This window comes from Hypanus sabinus, chromosome 10 (assembly GCF_030144855.1).
Source record: "Hypanus sabinus isolate sHypSab1 chromosome 10, sHypSab1.hap1, whole genome shotgun sequence".
NCBI lineage: Eukaryota > Metazoa > Chordata > Chondrichthyes > Myliobatiformes > Dasyatidae > Hypanus > Hypanus sabinus.
Window position 1 is genome coordinate 21,476,463 of NC_082715.1, and position 22,139 is coordinate 21,498,601.

The following is a 22,139-nucleotide window of genomic DNA, read 5'->3' on the forward strand; positions in this document are numbered from 1 at the left end:
ACTGTATATTTTCATGTACATGTGAATTTGAATCTGAATATCTAGATCTATGATTTGGGAATTCTATTACTTAATAGTAAAACATGCCATGAAATGGATTTTTATCAGAAGTGAATCATTTTCTTGTTGATTTAATAACAAGTTTCCAAGATTTTTTTCCAGACCCTGAGCGTATTGAATTAACATATGTGTGAACCTCGGTTTGGCTAGTGGCTGAATCTAGGGGATGATAGCCACTGGCCTAGCTAAGCTTAAGAAATCTCATTTGGGTGGATGCTGCGTGATATGTCTCCTGTTACAAATTAGTACCACGAAATATCAAACAGTACACAATATGCAATTAAACAATTGAGCTTTATAATTCTTAATTTGACTATATGGTTAGTAAAGTAATAAAAAAAAAGGGCCCCATTCTCATGAAATAGTCTAACGTGCAAACTTTGGAGCTCACAGTGTCGTCCATTTGTTCCCGTCGACCTCCTCCACACTCCTTAGTCCACTCCGTCTGGTGGTCTACCAACTCTCTCCATTCATGTCCTCTCTCTTCATCTCTCCTGACAAAAGACCACGAAGTCCCTACTCCCAGACACATAAGGAAGAACAACATCCTGCTCATTGGCTAACATGCCCCGTTTATCTCTAGTCATAACCCAAACTTTGCTGCTACAGAGAAAACATTACCTTAACAGTGAAACATTACAGAGACCCATTACACTAGCAGTGAAACCTGACAGCGTATTACATATGGAAGCACCCAGAACTGAATCAGGGCATCCATAGATGTGTAATGACTCCCTGAGGTAATTTCCAAGAAGTTTGATGTTATATGCTTGGTACATAGATGGCAACTAAGTTCAAATACAAATTCAAGTTCAACTTTAACTGTCATTCAACCATACACATATATACAGCCAAGCAAAATAGTGCTCCTCTGGGGCCAAGATGCAAAACATTGAATGTACAGTCACACACAACACATGACGTGTTAGCTATGGTAGCAAAATAATATGAGCACAAGTCCCTGAGTGGTAAGGGCAGAAGATCAGTGGTGCTTGGGGAGTTCTCCTGGAACCATGTTTCACACAACACTCAACAAACCGTATCCATGAGCCTGAAGTCTACTTTAGCTATACATTGAAATGAAGATGGCTGAACATGTCCCAGCTTATGAATCAAATGCTTGAAATCAGCTTCAGGAAGGTTCCGCTTAAGATGTTAACTCACCTTTACAATCGCTCGGGCCCCACGTGCTCCACCCTGTCTGGACCGTCAACTCTTATCCCTCCACCAGCACAACCCTGCAACTGAAAAATCGAATCCTAAATCCCTTGTGTCTTAGCACCAAATTCCACCCCCCCCCAACCCTTGGCCAACCTTTTATTCCAGCACCAACTTTTAAACTCCAACAGCTTTTCCCTGTAAGGCTCCTCCAGCGCAACAAGCAAAATAAGATCATCGCCTTAATGAGAACCTGAAATGTGAAGATCTAGTTCAGAAAGTCATTTAGCGCTGGTCTTAGGAAATAAATGATTTTCCACTTGACTGATTTCAGAAGGTTGACTGGTGCCAGAGGGTGACTTCTTCAAATTAATCTGTGAAACAGTCGAATTTCTTCTCTCTAATGTCTCCTCATTCCTTTTCAAGGTGACTGGGGTTCTGTTGGAGTCCATGATCTCCAGCTGCACTCAAACTTCAGCTCTTCATGGCAGCGTGTTCGCCTCTCAAAGCTTGCCAAGTGGCCTAGCGTTTTCAGTATCTCCAGGAGCGGCCGGGAAGAAATGTACCTTCTGGGTGTGACCTGCAGCTCTATGGATGAGCCGACTCCTCACCGGAGGAGCATCGCCGGAAATCAGAACATCGAAGTAGCAGTGTGCAGTGCTGTTGCAGTAAGCAATACGGCAGACTGGAACAACAAGACAGCGAGCTGTTGGTCTCCCTCTCGCTGTGGCAGGAGTGATATCTGTCTCTCCCTTGTAAGTGAAAGAGACAGCCTGTGGCATGGCAAAGTGTTAGGATGAACAGTGGGTTTTTGATGCCCTCTGGATCATGGTCTCTTTGGGGGCTTTGCTGTTGCTTGCATGGCAGGTGGTGGGGGGGGCTGATGTTTTTGCTGTGGTAGGAAGGGGAAGAGGGAGGGGGAAAGTTGTTGCTTTGCTGCTACCTGTATGTGGGAGGGAAAGGGCAAGTTTTGGGGTTCTATCATTTTTTCCATCATTCATTCTTTGTGGGGTTTTTTTTTCCTGTTTCGTGGATGTTTGCAAAGAGTAAGAATTTCAGGTTGTACACTGTATAGATTCTCCAATATTAAATGCAACTATTGAACCATTAGTCCATATTCAAAGATTCAGCAGCCAGCCTAGATGGGGACGTCACCACCGTCACTTTACCAGCAAGTGTGCTGAGTACTATGTACCAAAGACAGTCTGGGCTTTTCCAAACCAGAAACCAGATCCATGCTCTACTGAAGTCCAGGACTGTAGCATTCAAATCAAGAGACGGTGACCTTTACAAGAAATTGAGATACGACTGCTGAAAAGTTACCAGAAATGCCAAGAGACAGTAACAGGCCAATATTTTGTCCCCAACAAGCTGTCAATTGTGTCAGGTCTTACATAAAATATTTGGCTTCAAGACAAAGTCAGGCAGCATTGCCAACAACAGCACATTCTTTCCCAATGAGCTTCATGCATTCTCTGTCCTTTTGAACAGAAGAGGATTGGAAAGTCACCACCCGGCCCGACGGCCTCAAATGCACATGAACCCACAGTCACTGTTATAGACCATCTTCCAGAGACTGAATCCATGGAAAGCAACAGGCCCAGATGACGTCCTTGGCCATGTCCTTAAATCCTGCACAGATCAGCTGGTGGGGATATTTGCAGATATTTTTAACATCTCCCTGCTTCAATCTGAAGTTCCCATCCTCTTTAAGAGGGCCACTATTTTCCCTATACCTTAGAAAACGAGTCTTAATTACTACTGCCTGGTAGTTCCTACATCCACCCTATCATGAAGTACTTCAAGGATCTAACACACATTAATTCCAGCCTCTCAGACTACTACAATCACTGCAATTTGTCTACTGCTGAGACACCAACTTCCTGGCCCTACACTCATCTCTGGAAAATCTAGACAGTAAAGATACCTAATTAGACTATTGTTTATGGATTATGGCTCCAACTTTAATAGTATAATTCCAAGCAACCTCATCTCCAAGTTTCTGGAAAAGGAACTAAACACCACCCTTTGCAAGTGAATTCTTAACTTCCTGACCAACAGATTGCAGTTAGTAAAGATAGGGAGGAACACTTCTGCCACGATAATCCTCAACGTTGGTGCCTCATGAGACTGCATCCTCAGCCCCCTGGTCTGATGTGTTGTGCATTCAGAGATGCTCTTTTGCTCATGACTGTTGTACTGTGTGGATATTTCAGTTTCTCTTGAATTCCTGTCAGCTTGAACCAATCTGGCCATTCTCCTCTGATATTTCTCATCAACAAGGAATTTTCACCCACAGAACTGCTGCTCACTGGATATATATTTTGTTTTTCGCACCATTCTCTTAATTCTGTTGTGCGTGAAAATCCTGGGAGATAAGCAGTTTCTGAAATACTCAAATCACCTAGTCTGGCAGCAACAAAATCACTTAGAACACTTTTCTTCCCCATTCTGCTCTTTGGTCTGAACAACTGAGCATCTTGACCATGCCTGCATGCTTTTATGCACTGAGTTGCTGCCACATGATTGGCTGATTAAATATTTGCATTAATGAGCAGGTATACAGGTGTACATAATAAAATGGCCGATGAGCGTACTCAACAGTGCTGAGGTCAAGAGGGTCGAGAGTTTCAAGTTATGAGGAGTGGACATCATCAATAGCCTGCCTTGATCCAATGACACTGATGCCACAGCCAAGAAATCTCAAAAGGCTAAGGAAACTTAACATGTCCCCTTTGACCCTCACTAATGTTTATTGATGGACCAGAGAAAGCATCCTTTCCAGATGCTTCTCAGCTCAGTATGGCAACTGCTCTGCCCATGAGCACAAGAAAATTCAGACGGTTGAGGATGCAGCTCAGCACATCACGGAAACCAGCCTTGACTATATGCATTTCACAATGCCTCGATAAAGCAGCCAGCGTATCAAAGACCCCACCCACCCGAGACATTTTCTCTTCTCCCTCCTCCCACAGGGCAGGAGATAGAAAAGCTTGAAAGCACGGATCACCTAATTCAAGGACAGTTTCTCTCCCACCATTATAAGAATACTAAATGACTCCCTAGTATGATAAAATGGATTATGAACCTCTCGATATACCTTGTCACCTCAACACACTGTTGTAATGAACTGATCTGTATGAACAATATGCAAGGCAAGTTTGTCATTGTACCTCAAAAATTGTGACAGTAATAAACCAATTTACCAATTTCTTCATTATTTAGTAACTTGACTGTTTTTGAGTACTTTGAAGGGAAAACATCTGTACTTACTAAATATAATTTTTACATCATATTTAACTGTACTTGGTTAGAATATTCAGATTCTTTCTTGTCAATCTTCTATTTTAAATTAAAGGTTTGCAAATTTCTTGTCCAGCAAGTTAGTCTAAAATGAGTTTGTTTCTCTCTTTTTTTGCAGGCTGTTTGCAATACCTTCATTATGGAACAAAAATACTCAGGATCAGGTTCCACTCTCAATCCTTCTCTTGTCCTCACCTGCCCATCATCTCCCTTCTGGTGCCCCCTCCACCTTCCCTTTTTCCCATGGCTCACTGTTGCCTCTTATCAGTGCTTTACCTCTTCCACCTATCACCTCCCAACTTCTTTCCTCATTCCCATTCCCTCTCACCTGGTTCCACCTGTCACCTGCCAGCTTGCACAGCTTCTCCTCCCCCCACCTTCTTCACCCTTTCTTTCTAGTCCTGATGAAGGATCGCTGCCCAGAATGCTCACTGTTTATTCTGCTCCATAGACACCGCCTGGCCTGTTGAGTTCCTCCAGCATTTTGTGTGTGCTGCTCTGGATCCAACATCTGCTGAAACTTTTGTGTTGATCATTACTAATCTTATTTAAGTTTTGGGTTTGTGCTCTTATTCTATTGCCCATTTTAACATCTGAGCTTGTGCCATTTGATATGTGACTTCCAATTTCTACTCCAGAGGAAGACAACACCATCTCCCACTCTCAGTGGTTACAATATCAGTGTAACCCTCAGCATTCATAATACAGAACTAATGGGCATCGAGTATATTAGCTCATCATCTGTACACAGAGGCACAAGCAAGCTGACAATTATACTGCACTGTTCCCCTTTTACACCATTTATTTATTTTATTTCACTTTATTTCTTACATCCTTCACATACATGAGGAGTAAAAATCTTTATGCTACGTCTCCATCTAAATGTGCAATCATAGTAATTTATAATAATTTATAATAAATAGAACAGTTAATGTAACATGGAATACAACATTTTTATTGTAACTGGTAGTGGCAGTTGGTGGGGTGGAGATACATTTCTACCTAAGGAGGTACAAGGTGCTTCTTCCCTCTGCTAGCCTGCAGGTCACACTTGGACAAGATGTAGCACCTGCTTAGCCCCCAATCGAGGCCATCTGAAGCCATGGGAGCAGGTGGTGGATGGTCGTATGAGCAGCTGGTGCACATCACAAGTCCTGGTTATGCGACCACTGACACCAGGCAGACAGTCTCTGAAGAGTATTGATAATGGCTGGGGTCACCTGTCTTGTAAAAGCATTGCCCAGACAATGACAAACCACTTCTGCCAGAAAATTTGCCAAGAACAATCAAGGTCATGGAAAGACCATGATCGCCTACATCATACAACACGGCACATAATGATGATGAGGAACTAATAGTAATTTTTTATGTCTTTGCTTTCACAAAAAGACTACATCCAATTAAAGAAGTTAGCTATATCATCTCAGACATACAAACTTTTAAAAATTGCAACAAATTAAAAAGTAGCTTGTCTTCTTTCCGCACGGCTATAAAATAGCCATGGAAGTAAAGTGCCCGATCTGGTGAAGGACAATTGAGTTGATCTCCCAGTATGATTGCTGGGGATCTCAGTAGGCTTGCATTCTGATTTTGGACTCCATGCAAAGTTCTTACTGGTAGATTCACCAGCTGGATTTGGATTTGGACACACCTGCTTCAACATCTGTACTTGCTTGGACTCAGAGGAGTAAATGTCAGCAGATCTGCAAGCATTCATCAGCAAGAATCAATTGCGCAATATTTTTAATACACTAGACTCTTCTGGGTATCATTATCAATGATACACTGATATGGATCTGCAGTCTGTTGCCTCACTTTTATAAGATTCAAGATTGTTTAACGTCATTCCCAGTACACAAGTGTAAAGGAGAATGAAATAATTGTTACAAATATCTGCAAATGCTGGAAATCCAAAGAAACACAGACAAAATGCCGGAGGAACTCAGCAGGCCAGGCAGCATTGACGGAAAAGTCAATAGTCAACGTTTCAGGCGGAGACCCTTCTTTAGGACTGGAAAGGAAGGGGAGTTGTTACTCTAGATCCGATGCAGCACAAAAAAAACCAATAATTTAAAGAAAGAACATAATAATTTAAAAAATGCAATAAATACAAATACATAAGATAGCTTATGTACTGTATATAGATCAATTGTATGTCCATAAAGTGACGCTAAGCACTTGAGTGTCTGTATGTATATTGTCTCTGACAAGAATTGGGTGGGGGAGAGTTTATAGTGTGGAGGGGTGGGTTATTGGGTGTAGGTGTTGACCATTTTGGGGAAAGTAACTGTTTTTGAGTCTGGTAGTCCTGGCATGGATGTTATGTAGCCTCCTCCCTGAAGGGAGTGGGACAAACAGTCCATGAGCTCATACAACTCATAAAACTCGCATTTAATTTTTTTGCTAAACATTTCTGTAAAAGATTTGCTCACAAAAGGCAGGAAACTTGTCTAATAAACAGATCTTATTTCTTTTGCATAAACAAAAGAGATTTTGCAGATGCTGGAAACCACCGTAACACAAAATATTGGAGGGACTTAGCAGGTCAAGCGGTATCTCTGGAAAGGAATAAAGCGTTGACATTTCAGGCTGAGGCTCAAGGGGCTCAGCCGGAAATGTCAATTCTTTATTCCTTCCCATAGATGCTGCATGATGTACTGGGTTTCTCGAGCATTTTGTGTGTTATTTCATTTCCAAAAGAGATGCAGGAAACATTTCCATTGATTTAAGCAAATTTCTATATGAAGTCTATAATTGTCTTCATCATTTCTTGCAGGCTATGCAGATTTTTAGCACGGCTGCATTTTACTCCACATAGCTTAGAAAAAAACTCTCTTCATTGATTATTCTATGTCATTTCACAGAAAAGTGTAATTCAATAGAATACATCTGGTGAATGACAGCACAGCCTGGTAGGTTTGGCACAGAGAGAGACAGAAACATTTCAAAGCCCTGCTAAATATCAACCTCTCATGCCTTGCATTTTATTTCATTGGGTAACATAAACGTATTAATCAAAAACAGTGCAACAAATCTGGTTCCAATTTTATAATGTGCACGCAAGTGAATTTTTGAACAGGCAATCTTAAAAGCTTACTGACAACTAGAGGAGTCACAACAGACTGGATTTTCCATGTGGCAGGAAATCTGGTACATGGACTTTTCACCCGCATGACATCACCTATGTTGATGGCTTTAGATCAGTTTATATTAAATAATAAGAATACTGATGATATAAATTCATCTCTTTCAACTTTGCTGTTTTGGAGATGACTGAAAGGACAGAAGCAGCAACGCTGGATTGATCTCCACAACCATAACATTTTTCAGCTCTATCTTCACGTTAACCTTTCTACAGCTAAAGTTCTCATCTCTGTCCCCACTGACTCTTACCCATTTTTACTGATGCTCCCATGGAAAGCATTCTGTCTGGATGCACAGCTTGATATGGCAAACTGCTCTGCACGTGACCTCGGCCTCACAAACTACCTCGTTATGATCTTGGACTCTATTGTCTACCTGCACCGGTAGCTTTTACAACTCATTCTGCATTGTTATTGTTTTACCTTATTCCAGCTCAATGCACTGTGTAATGATTTGATCTGTATAAATAGCTTGCAAGACAAGGTTTTTCGCCTGTATCTTGGTACATGTGACCATAATAAACCATTAAGCAAGCTTCACTAAAGGACTGTATTTATGATACTCTTAAAAAGAGCAAGCAGGTAGCTTAGATGGGTGACGACATTGCCACCACAATATTGATAAATCGCACACCAATGCAGAAATCCTATAGGTTCCCTGAGTAGAAGTGGAGACTACAATGAATGCAACCAATGACACTCTGGAGATTAGCATATCCCTCAAGGGTCATTTTGCTTCCTGATGTTCTTTGAATAATGACAAATAAATATGTTCTGTGGAGCATGGTTCCTGGTTATGCTCAGCAGAACTGTGCTAAATAAATGAATTAACTAATATTTGCCTGTTTTGAAACCCTCTCCCACAGTTTTGCCCACTTACTCAGTGATCTGAGAAATATCAGGACTTGCTTGTGTAACTGCCTGTACTTACCCGTGCAACTGTCAGAATATTTGGGGCACCTCGCGCCCTCAGAAGTTTCAATCTTCCTAACAGGTGGAGACTTTGTAATTATGATCTGCTGCTGGATGTCTCACGGAATCCAGCAGCGAGCTGTAAACTACAGTTCTCTCTAGCATTTATGTTGGCGAAAAGCAAAATGAAAACTGCAGTTGCTGGAAATCGCTAACTGAACTTCTCTGTTCGCAAATGCTTTCTAACCTGCTAAGTATCTCCAGCATTGCTACTTTTATTTATCCTGGGGACCGTGCCCTCTGAACTTGTGTCAGATTAGACTCAATACAGGAACATTCGATTCACAGGAATGGAATGGTTCAGTGGTTCAATGCAGTGTCAGAGAATGGATACAGAATACCACCTGAAATTCTTGCTCTTCGCAGCCATCCACAAAACAGAAAAAAACCCCGCAGAATGAATGACAGGAACATTAGAATCCCAAAGCCTATCCCTCCTCCCATTAACAAGGAGCAGCGAAAGCATTGACCTCCCCCTCCCCCACTTGCTCTAGCAACAACACTGATACCCCATGCAAGCAATAGCAAAGCACCTCAAAGAAACCATGATTAGAGCCCATCAAAAAATTACTGTCCACTCCAACAGTTCGACATCTCAAACAGACTCTCCCTCACTAGCGAGGGAGCGAGATATTGCTCCTGCACAAACAAGAGTGGCAGACCTGAGACATTGGTGGGTAGCTTAAGAGTCAGTTATACAGCCCAGAAACAAGTCCTTCAGTTCAACTCATTCATGCAGACTAAGTTGTATACCTGAGCTTATTTAATTTGCCTTAAGTTGGCCCATATTAACCTAAACCCTTCTTTCTTGAATCTGTCCAAATGTCATTTAAACATTGTAATTGCCTTTACAAACTTCTCTAGAAGTTTGTTCCATATACCACTTCACTCTATGTGCAAGATTTGCCCCTCATGTCCCCTTTCAATCTTGACCCTCTCATCTTAAACCTTATCCCTCTAATTTTCAATTCCCATCATCATCATCGTCGTTATGTACTGTGCCATATGACATGGGCAATCATGGTCTTCACTATGATTGTTCTTGGCAAATTTTCCTGAAGTGGTTTGCCATTGCATTCTTCTGGAGAGTGTTTTTACAAGACAGGTGACCCCAGCCATTATCAATACTCTTCAGAGATTGTCTTCCTGGCATCAGTGGTCATGGAACCAGGACTTGTGACATGCACCAGTTGTTCAAATGACCATTCACCACCTACTCTCAAGGCTACACGTGACCCTGATCGGGGGGGCTAATCAGGTACTACACTTTGCCCAAGGGTGACCTGCAGGCTAGCGGAGAGAAGGTGATTCTTTGGCAGAGGCATATCTCCATCTCACCACCGAGGATTTCCTTACCTTAGGGGAAAGATTGTGACCATCCACTTCATCAATGCTCCTCATGATTTTATAAACCTTAATAAGATCACCCCCTAGCCTCCTTCACTGTAGAAAACAAGCCCAGCTTATCCAATCTCAGTTTAATTCAAGCCCTCCAGAACTGCCAAGATCCTTGTGAAGTTACATGCTCTTAATAATTGCCTAAATATAAATGAATATAAATCAAGCTATCAGTGAAATAAAATTAAAAGAAATACTTTAAGAACATTATTTTTTAAATCAAATAAATTCAATTAAAATGTATCTAAAAAACTGATGTCCATTATAATCCCTCCCAACTAAAAATGGGCGGTGAGGAATTCCGTGTTTCAGATCTAGCCTGTTCATGCAGAAACTCTGGAGTAATTGCTGCAATTTGTCCTAACTTCGTACTCCTCTGTTACAGCGTTAGAGCTTAGCTCTGAAAATGCTGGCTGATACATGTAAGCCCTGTGGTGAACTATGTATACCTGTCTGGACATGCCCCCCTGCTGACTGCTCCTGTGGCTCCTCCCACAGACCCCTGTATAAAGGCGATTGGAGGCACAGACCCTTTCTCAGTCTCCAGGATGTTGTGTGGTGGTCACTTGCTGGTTGTGCTTTCTTCCAGCCAATAAAAGCCTACCTTAACCCACGTCTCAGAGTTATTGATGGTGCATCAAGCCCGTTCTGATGAAGCCCAAAACATTGACTCTATTCTTCTGCATGGATACTGCCTGACCTGCTGAGTTCCTCCAGCATTTTGTGTGTTACAAGTTAGGAACTTCAGCATCTGTGTTCTGACAAACATATTGGAAAATCTCAAACCTCCTGGCAAGGAACCAACCACATTTTCACATGAGATCTATTTGAATAACAATCAGTACACCAGTGAAAGATAATTGAGCAATTTATGTAATTTAATCCTTCTTTAAAATTGAGGCACTAAGTAATTAACCAATTAGGAGTTATAGACTCAGGGGGAATCATAGAGTTGTAGAGCACAGCATTATGTCCTTGAATGAACCAGCGTGGATAACTTTACTCACCTCAACACTGAATTGATTACATAATTTTTTGGTCTCCCTTTCAATGACTCTAAAACTCATGTTCTCAGTATTATTTATTTGCTTATTTATTTATTATTTGGTTTTTTTGTGCTTCCTAAAGTTTTTGTAGCCTCGTGTGGTAAAGGGGACAAGCTCCCACTACCTATTAAATGCTCACAATGGTGTTCGCCTCAAATAATCTCTGATAACCAAGTTCAGCTCTTGGCCTTCACATTTGGCTTAGCTACTAAGCCTGGCAGAACCATTTCTACTGATAGGAGAAGGAGCAAAGGCAGGTTACTGGCGCCTTAAAACCAGTCACTTTGAGCAGATGGGGCTCATCAGGAAAACTCTGATCTCAAACCTCCACTGTTTTGCAGCTATACCGGGAAAATCGGGAGCTGGATTCCCTAAGGCAGTCCTACGATGACTTCAGTGCTGACTGGCAACTCCTACAATTCTGCTAGCACCAAACGGTTTTGGTCTTTGCCATTGCTTTGGGTTCATTAGTTGTGTGGAGAGGGGGAGCTTACTACATGAGCAACAGCTTGCTCTCCACATCGTACTGCACAGGCATGCGTATCTAGACAGCTAGGATACAATATCCATGATCAAGTCTGACCAACAGAGGCCTCACTCATTATTTGTTTTTGTTTTGTATTTGCACAGTTTGTCTTCTTGTGCACATTGACCATTTATCAGTCTTTGTGAGTAGTTTTTCATTGATTCTTTTGTATTACTTTGTTCCACTGTGAATGGTTGCAAGAAAATGAATCTCAGGGTAGCATATGGTTACATATACATACTTTGATAATAAATTTACTTTGAACTTTAGCCCATTATGTCCATTTTGACCTTTGTGTTTATACTAGTTTGACTTCAGGATAAGAATCTGTTTTATTATCATTGGCACATGTCGTGAAATTTATTGTTTTGCGCCAGAAATACAGTGGAATATATAAAAATTATTATAAATTACAACAAGAATAGATTTTTAAAAATAGTGTAAAAGGAGAGCAAAATAGCAAAAGGTGGGTAAAATGTACCCACGTTCTTTTCCTGTAGCCTTCATGTTGAATTGATTCCACTGCTTGCACATGGAGGTTCAAATGTTTCTCTATGGGCGCAATCAAGTTTTATTTTTTAAAATATTATAAACAAAGAATTAAACATAGAGAAACATAGAAAATCCACAGCACAGATCAGAACTGAACATAGTACTCCAAGTGGGACCTAACTAAGCTATAACATTACCTCACGGCTCTTGAACTCAATCCCATGATTGATGAAGGCCAACACACCATACGCCTTCTTAACAACACTGTCAACCTGCGCAGCAGCTTTGAGTGTCCTATGGACCTGGACCCCAAGATCTCACTGATCTTCCACACTGTCAGGGGTCTTACCATTAAATCTTCAAATTTGATCTACCGAAATGAACCACTTCACACCTCTCTACTCCAACTGCCACTTCTCAGCCCAGTTCTGCCTATCAATGTCACACAGTAACCTCTGACATCCCTCCAGACTATCCACAACACCCCAAACATTTGTGTCATCAGCAAACTTATTAACCCATTATCCAATACGTTTATAAAAATCACAAGGAGGAGGAGTCCCAGAATAGATCCCTGCAGAACACCACTGTTCACCATCTTCCATGCAGAATACGAAGGAAAATTAACCTGTGATTTACCATCAGCAATTTCCAGCATGGATAATAACTCCTGATCAGAGGCTCACTTATGCAGAATATAGCATGGAGTCCTATCAAGGAAAGTCATTATAAATTGTGGTGGTCAGATGGAAGACCAACAATTCTAAATATTACATTTCAGATTCAGATTTATTAATCACATGTACATTGAAACATACAGTGAAATGCGTTATTTGCGTTAACAACGAACACACCAAGGGGACACCACACATTCTGGTGCCCACAATCAACAGCACCAACATGAAAAGAAGGCTACAATAGCAAAATAAGCCTCTTTCCCTTCCCTCCCACCAACCCATTCATGCACACACAGTCCATAGAATCCTACAGCAGATTACAGGCCCTTCAGCCCTCCATGTTGTGCTAACCCATATAATCCTTAAAAAAAGTACTAAACCCACACTACCCCAGTCCTACAACCTCAGGAGAGGCCACCTCAGGGCCTCCAGCTTGTCAGACTCACAGGCATTGACCATTCTCTACTATCACGGTTGAATGGCTATAAACCTACTGTCGCATACTTCACCCAAAATACAGATAAGCATTTAATAGGTATTTTCTGATGAGATATTTGTGACCTGCCATCTTAACTCTCATTCTCCACAGATGCTGCCTGATCTACTAACAGAAGCAACATTTCCTGCTTTTATTTCAGATTTTCAGCATTTGTAGTGTTTACTCGTGCTTGTCAGCAGAGGGCAACAGTTGCTCAAAATCATATATTTTGCTTAGTATGCAAGTTCAGCAGATTATCTATTTAATGGTGTAGGCCCTTTGAGCTATGCTTACCCCAGCAAACCCAATATACTAAGACAAACGTTTGACTAACTGATGCTAAATAATACTGGACGTACCTGTTCCGACTTAGAGAACTTCTGTTTTTTTTATTACCAATCTGCAATAACCTATGCACATCCACCCATATGCTTTAAATCATCTCTAGATCACTTATAATACCCGATACAATGTAAATGCTCTGTAAATAGTTTTTATACTGTATTGTTTAAGGAATAATGACAAGAAAAAAAGTCTGTACATGCTCAAACAACGAGTGCTGGAGAGAGAACTTCCGGGTTCTCCCGATCTGCGGTTGGTTGAATCCGCGGATAAGGAGGGCCGACTGTGTAATCCTAAACTAATCACGGGGCAATTTACAATGACCAATTAACCTACCCGGTAGGTCTTCGGACTGTGGCAGGAAACACACCCATGTCATGGAGAGGATGTACAGAGACTTCTTACAGAATGGTGCTGGAATTGAACTCTGAAGGGACCTGGGGGGGGGGGGCTTTGGGGTTCTAATATTTAACTGTTATTCATTTAACAGCTCCATCTTCCCTCCCCATGCCTCCTTCCCACTCTGAGTCCACAATAGAGATCCCTATCAGAATCAGGTTTATCATCACTCACATATGTGAAGAGGGTGGGGAACATCATAAAGGACTCCTTCCATCCTGCGCACGGACTGTTTGAACTGCTTCCGTCTGGTAGGCGCTTCAGATCCCTCCAGGCTAAGACTAATAGGCACTGGAGAAGTTTTTTCCCTACTGCTGTCACTTTGCTGAACAGTTAACTGCCGGTTAACTGTCGGCTAACTATTACTTGGATTGCACTACCTGTATGTATAATCTATATTTTCATTTATATTTATCATTATTATTGTTATGAGCAGAGAGACAACATCTGCCGGAAGTAAATTCCTTGTATGTGCACAGGTACTTGGCGATTAAAGTCTGATTCTGATGTTATGAAATTTGTTTTCTTTTGCCTAAGACTTTTGCACAGCCATGTGTTTGTCAAAATGGAGCAAAGAATGAGTTTGTAAATCTGGCAGGAACAAAGGATGTTGGAAACGGCAAGGGTAGAGCACAGCAGGAAGGATGTAGGGTAGGTGGCAGAAAAGGAATGAAGTGCAATACATAAAATTGCTGCAGTACTGTGCAAAAGCCTTAGGTATATATGTGTGTGTGTGAGAGGAAGGAAGAGAGAATGAGAGAATGAGAGAATGCCCAGGGTGGGTGGGGTCTTTGATTATGCTGGCTGATTAATTGAGGCAGTGGAAACTCTTGACAGCGTCTGTAGAGGGGATGCTGGTTCCTGTGATGTACAGAGCAAAGTTCACAAGCCTCTACAGTTTCTTGAAGGTAATTAAGTCTAGAAGACACAGAGCGTGGATTTACATTTGTTAACACCATCCTACGAGTACTGCTCCTTAAGGCAGCCCCATCCTCCCCTCCCTATCACATCCACAACAGCTCCATCTTCCCTCCCATCATTGCCCCCTAAGCCCCTCCATCACATCCCCTACACCCCACCTCCTTCCCTTCCCATCAAATGCCTCTTTCCTACCCCATCACATCCATACATCTCACTTCTTCTCTCCCCATCACATACCCACAGTTCTCCTAAAGCCACATTACTGCTGACTCCCCTCCTTCCCTATTATATCCCCTGCATCTCCCTCCTCCCCATCACATCCCTCCCTATCATACCCCTGGAATTTCCCTCCTATCCTCCCCAAGACACACCTCTCCCATCACCGCTTCCCAAGTCCCATCTCTCTTTCCTTCCTCCCCAAGGCATCCCCTACATCTCCTTCCTCCCTATTACACCCTCCATCATTATTCCCCAAGTCCCCTACATCCTTCCTTCCCATCTCAAGCATGTCACTGTTCAAACAAAGTGCTGGAGGAACTCAGCAGGCCAGGCAGCATCTATGAAAAGTACAGTCGACGTTTTGGCCTGCTGAGTTCCACCAGCACTTTGTGTGTGTGTTGCATGGATTTCCTACATCTTCTTGTTTGCGACCACCCCCCAGCACAGAAAAATCATTGTTCTCCAAGTCCCCTCACCTCCCTCCCCATCGCCGCTGGATCGGGAACGCGCCTCCCCGCTGCTCTGTGACGTTGTGCCGGACGTGCGGGTGCCCGCGGCCGTTTGTGGGCGGGGAGCAGGGTCGGAGTCGGACCCGTCGTGAGGATGAAGCAGACGGTGGCGGTGCCGGCCTTCCTCACCAAGCTGTGGGCCCTGGTCGAGGATCCTGACACCAACGAGTTCATCTGCTGGAACCAGGTGAAGCGGCGCCGCAAGCTGCCCCGCGTCCTCCGGGAGGGGTGGGGGGGCGCCTTTGTGCTTCAGCCGCGGGGAAGCGGCGGCGTCCTCCCCCCCTCTCGCCGGGGCCGGCTTGTTGCCTGGTGGCCGTGGATCCGGAAGGAAAACAAAAGGAGTGACGCCGCTCCGTGTGGCCGAGCCCGGGAGCCAGCCCAGGCGGCGTTGCGGTCCTCGGGGCCCGGTGTAGGGAGTGCGGGGAGGGGGCTGGTGCGTGTGCTGAAAGGCGCTGGGTCACATCTCCTTCTTGATTCCCTTTCTGACTGCAGAATGGCCACGGCTTCCTGGTCCTGGACGAGCAGCGCTTCTCCAAGGAAATCCTACCCATGTACTTCAAGCACAATAACATGGCCAGTTTCGTCCGGCAGCTCAATATGTGTAAGTGTAAACACGCTTTTTCCTGGTGACATGTGCATCAGGCACGCAGGCCTAGTCTCACCCATCACAACAGGTTCCTCAGGCATGACTTCCTTTTTAAATTCTCCTCGTGCATAATAAAATAAAGACAGTGAAGGTAACGCCCATGTTACTCCGTAAACCAAAAGTCGTTTGGATAGAATAATAGAAAAGTAATCTAATTTTTATCGTGATAGTTTTACGTTGTCTAATCATGAATATTACAACTATAAAAATCATTGGTGAGGCTACATGTGAGAATATTATGTTCAGTTCTGGTTTGTTATTAAGCTGGAAACGGTGCAGCGAAGATTAACGAGGACTTGAGTTACAAGGCTTTGACTTTTTCCCCGAAGTATAAGAGGCTGAGGGCCGATCTTTAAAGTTAAATGAATGCTTGATCTTTTTTTTCAGGGTAGTGGAAGCAAAAACTAGTAGGCATAGGTGAGGAGGGAAAGTTTTATAGGGAACATGGACTAGTATTTCTCGCAGAGGGTGGTGGGTATATGGAACAAGCTAGCAGAGTGACAGGCACAGTTACAACATTTGAAATAAATTTAGAAATGTTCAATAATGGGAACCGTTTGGAGGAAGATGAGACAAGGTTAGATAAACAACTTGGTCAGTCCTGACAAGTTGGGATGAATGACCTGCTTCTGTGTTGTATAACTCTTATTAGACTACAGTTAAGCTTTATTTTATGCTCTCTGAAGCTGTAACATCTTCAAGTTCAAGTCTATTATCATCTGACTGTACATGGATACAACCAAATGAAACAATGTTCCTCTGGACCACAGTGCACCCATAAAACATATATCACACATAGTATATAACTAAATATTGCCACAAATAAGTTAATGAAACATAATTCAAAATGCATGTAGTGTACAAGATTGGTAAATAGCATACAGCTCGGTGATAGCAGGGTATTTGTCTCTCATCCTGAGGTAAGAAGCTGTTATCTTACCCAGTCTGGCAGTCCTAGACCTGATGTTCATGTTGATGCCTTCCTGATGGTGGTAGCTCAGATAGATTGTGAGAAGATGGGTGGTAGGGATCTTCAGAAATGCTTTGGGCCCTTCATATACAATGCTCCCAGTAAATGTCACAGATACTGGGAGGGAGACCCCAATGATACTCTCAGCAGTTTTTATTTATCCTCTGTAGAGTCTTGTGGTCTGATGTCTTGCATATTCTGTATCACACAATGAAGCAGCCAGACCGGGGGCACTCGATGGTGTGGGGAACCTTGCATGCCTCAATCTCCCAAGTGTAGATGGTTTGTGCTTCCATCCTTGGGAATTAAACGATTAACATAGGAAAATTGGGAAAGGTAGGGTAGAAAAGAACTTTAGCCATTGATTTTATTATGAACTGAATGTGCCCTATGCTTAACGTCTGCGTGACCTCTCATCCTGTCCCATTACAAAGCAATAGCTCTTCTGCCCCCACTCCCTGCAACATTAGAAGTTCATGACAAGTCTTACCAAAATGTGAACAACTTCCCATGTCGAGGGAGCTGCCGCCCCTCAAAGGTAAACATTGAAGACAGTGAATATCATTATTAATGAATGAGGACAGCCTTTGATTGAGGAAAATGATGCTTGATGGACAATTGTACCCAATGATCTGTACAAAATGCATGGTTTACCAGCCAATGGTAATCTCTGATCTCATACATACAATTACTTATAGCAGGCATTCCAGCAGAGCAGAATGAAGCAAAGTTATATTCACATCTGCAAAGTGGTCCAGGTTCACTAGAAGGATGAAAATCAATGTCAGTGCCCTTTCCCAGTTAGTGTCCCCTACAGTGTGGCCCTAGTTGCTCTCTTGGGTAAGCTACAATGTTTGCATGTCCAGCACTAGTCGTTAGCATCCTGGAAAAGACACTCCATCTGAAGCTCTATAATGGGAAAGATGCCTCAACCCTGCCCCTCACACACCTGTGCAACTTGTTCCACACCTCTCCTGCAGTGCTGCACCCTCACCATCCCCAACATTTTTTGCATCCACCAGATTTTCAAACTCCCTCTGATTCACAGTGACAAATGTAGTGTTGTGCAAAAATCTTAGGCATCTTAGCTATATATGGCGTAAGACTTTTGCACAGTCCACCAAATTGTTAGAAAGGTTTGAATTTGCAGTGAAGTTACAAATGTAGACAAGAATTACAGTGAGAGATTTCCTTATTGTTAATGGAGATTTTCTTTGTGTTTGTACCTGTATTACGTAGAGAAGCCTTGTGGCTGTCGGCTGTTTCTCTATAGCTCTGCAAATTATTTTCTTCCTAGTGCTCGTGCAGTTAGTTTTTAAACCCTCGTTGACTGTTTTCAAGTTATGGTTTCCAGGTCATAACCACTTACTGTTGTTTTTTTTCTTAATCTGATGTTCATCTTTTTAAATCTGTCTTTGCTGCTCTCTGAATCTTTTCTCTTGGGAACATCTTCTCTCTATTTACTCAAATTATCTTGAATACTGTTATCAAATAAAGATTTCTCATACTTAACCATAGTAACAAGAATCAGTTCCAATACTTGAATTGCGGTCAGTTTAATATTTTATAGAGATTCAATATAATGCCTCTGTTTCTGATATCCAGGCTTCTTCATATGACTAATACATGTATACATTCAGATCTCTGTGTTCCTGAATGTCCTTCAAATCATGCATTTTGTTTATATTTTTAGCATCTTGCCAAAATGTATCACTTTACACTTCTCAGTATTGAACTTAATCTGCAAGTTATCTATCCATTATGTTGGCCTATCTATAAACTGTCGCGGTTTGTTGCTATCCTCAAAAAAACATCATCTGTAAATTCTAAAATAGTGTCTTGAACAACCAAATCCAAATAATTAAAATTCATTGAAAACTACATTAGTTTCAGCACTGACCTCTGTGGGACATTACTATAAGTCATTCTGTCTGAAAGCACTTATTTATAAAGACTTCTAATCCATCAACCTCAATTTTACAAATAGCACATTCATAAACACCTTCTGTAAATCCACATTGAAATCTGCATTCACTTCAATCACCTTCTGTAACTTGAGTTGGTCAAGCGATTTGCTTTTAATATCCTTTATTAATTCAAAACTTTATTCATTTTTACGACTTCATGCTCGTACTTGAAGGAATACTTATTTCTTCTCCAGTCCCCACACAAATGTTGATACCCTTGCTACTGAGGTGTACTCTGTCCACCTTGAATTGGTCTCTTTAGTGCCAGAACTGGCCGCAACACTCCATGAATCTTACTCCTGTGCTCTCTTTATCCACAATTTAATCAATCCTGTTGACTTTAACATCTTGCTATATTCCCATTTATGTGAGAACTTCACTAGATTTCCTGTCGGTAACAGTTAAAGTAGTGATTCTTTGGTAACAGGATGCCTATTTTTACTCTATTTCTAATGAATGCTCTTCACTCTTGAATCAAGTTTACTATAGGTGTCAATGGTTGTGAAATTTGTTGGTTTGCTGCAGCAGTACAGTGCAAAACAGACATTCCTATCAATTACTAAAACAGTGCAAAAGAGGAATAACAAGGCAGCGTTTTTGGGTTCCTGGACTGCTCAGAAATCTGGTGGAGAGTAGGAAGCTTTCCTAAAATGTTGAGTGTGAGTCTTCAGGCTCTTGTATCTCATAGCCCAATGAGAAGAGGGCTTGTCCTGGGGTGGGGGTGGTGAGGGTCCTTAATGATGGTTGCCACCTTCTTGAGGCACCTCTTTGAAGATATCCTTGATGGGGGAGGAGAGGAGTGTTGTATCCGTGATGGAGGTTGCCGAGTCCACAACCATTTGAAGCTTCCTGTAACCATCCACACCAGGCTGTGATGCAATGAGTCAAATGCTCGCCAACCACCATACATATGTAGAATTTTTCATGAGGTTGATGACCTACCAAATGTCTTCAAACTCTTAATGAAGTAGAGCCCCCAGTGTGCCTTCTTCATGTTTGGCCCAGGATAACATCATAACATCAGAAATAAGTGTAGGTCATCTGACCAGTTTAGTCTACTGTGCCATTCAAAAAGATCATGGCTAATCTGGCCATGTACTTAGTTCCACCTGCTTTCCTTTTCCCTATAACCCTTAATTTCCCCAACTATGCAAAAAATATCTTTGTACATAAAGAGGTAGCCTCTGTTGCTACCTGAGCAGAGAATGATAGAGATTGACCGCTCTCTGGGAAAGTCCCCTCCATCCCAAATATATTCTCCAAAACCTGAACCTGTGCCCCCTAGTTCTAGGTCTATTCACCAGTGGGAACAACTTTATATTTTATTCATTTCACAACTTTATGTCTGTATAAATTTACTCGCCCCATTCTTTCTCCCAAGTTCCATAGAGCACAGTCCCATGCAATTCAATCCTTTCTCCATTCTTTTTATTGCAACATTTATATGTCCTTCCCAAGTTTTGGCAGATTTCCATTCCTGGCAGCTATTTGTTACCCAGTTTGCCAGCCAAATTCTCATAGGGCAGAAGATGCCTGCTGTGATGGATAGTCGCACAGAAATAGATAAATAGATGGTCTGGAGAAGCAATTTAAATCTTGTTTTTTTTACACTTTTGTTAAACAGCTGATATTAATAAATTTAGTATGAGGTTATTTCTGACCAATGACAGTTTAAAATATTTCATTGTAGGTGAGGTTTTAAATGCTTTTGATGGTTTTAAAAAAACCACTCCTGTTGGCCTAGATGGTGTATCTCTAGAATGGATTTGCAACATTGACATCAGTGTGTTAACTAGAACTTTTGCTTTGTGGGTTTGATGTAGCAAAATTCCAGCTAGTTTCAAGAACAGTTGCTTGCCTACAGCCACACAGCATCCTGAAATCCATCTTCCAGCCTCCCAAGTGTATTCTCCCACATACAGGCTATATAGACTGTATGTTGGGTCTTCATAAGCTGTGAATAATCTATATGTTCTATGTGGAACAAGTTTAAATTGAAGATGTAAGCAACACATACAAAATGCTGGAGGAACTTGGCAGGCTGGGCAGATCTATGGAAAAGAGTAAATAGAAACATAGAAATCTACAGCACATTACAGGCCCTTCGGCCCACAAAGTTGTGCCAACCATGTAACCTACCCTAGAAAGAAGAGTCCTGATGAAGGGTCTCAGCCCAAAACATCAACTGTACTTAATCCTATAGATGCTGCCTGGCCTGCTGTGTTCCACCAGCATCTGCAGATTTCCTCGTGTTTACTCTAGAAACTCCCTAGAATTTCCCTACCACATAGCCCTCTATTCTAAGCTCCATGTACCTAAGAGTCTCTTAAAAGACCCTTTTGTATCTGCCTCTACTGTCGCTGGCAGTGCATTCCACACCCCCCACTCTCTGTGTGAAAAACATACCTCTGACATTCCCCTTGTACCTACTTCTAAGCATTTTTAAACTATGCTCCCTTTGTGTTAGCCATTTCAGCCCTGGGAAAAAGCCTCTGACTATCCACATGATCAAAGCCTCTCATCATCTTATACACTCTATCAGGTCACCTTTCACCCTCCGTTGCTCCAAGGAGAAGAGACCAAGTTCACTCAACCTATTCTTATAAGGCATGCTCTCCAAGCCAGACAACAACGATAGTTGATGTTTTGGGCCGAAACCCTTCATCAGGATTGGGATAAAAAGATGAGAACTCAGAGTAAGAAGGTGGATGAAGGGGAGGACAAGGTGGTAGGTGAAACCGAGAGAGAGGGAGGGGTGAAGTAAAGAGCTGGGAAGTTGATTGCTGAAAGAGTTAAAGGGCTGGAGAAGTGGGAATCTGAAAAGGGATGACAGAAGACCATGGAAGAAAGGGAAAGGGGAGGAGCACCAGAGGGAGCTGATGGGCAGGTGGGGAGATAAAGTGAGAGAGAAAA

The 22,139-nt window shown here is 42.2% G+C and overlaps 1 protein-coding gene and 1 long non-coding RNA gene across 2 annotated transcripts in view; one reads left to right on the top strand and one right to left on the bottom strand.

Annotated features, from left to right (window-relative positions):
• Nucleotides 1-15,744, bottom strand: part of LOC132400493 (uncharacterized) — an 86,206-nt gene extending 70,462 nt beyond the window's left edge. Inside the window, exons 1-2 of the long non-coding RNA XR_009514270.1 lie at nt 15,611-15,744; nt 1,225-1,304 (exon numbers count right to left, since the gene is read on the bottom strand). This is a non-coding gene — a long non-coding RNA (uncharacterized LOC132400493). The remainder of the gene's footprint in view (nt 1-1,224; nt 1,305-15,610) is intronic.
• The window catches only part of hsf2 (heat shock transcription factor 2), a 40,413-nt gene continuing 33,944 nt past the window's right edge, over nt 15,671-22,139 (top strand). The window contains exons 1-2 of the mRNA XM_059981490.1: nt 15,671-15,830; nt 16,136-16,244. Coding sequence (XP_059837473.1) covers nt 15,738-15,830; nt 16,136-16,244 — 202 coding nt within the window. The 5' untranslated portion in view covers nt 15,671-15,737. The remainder of the gene's footprint in view (nt 15,831-16,135; nt 16,245-22,139) is intronic.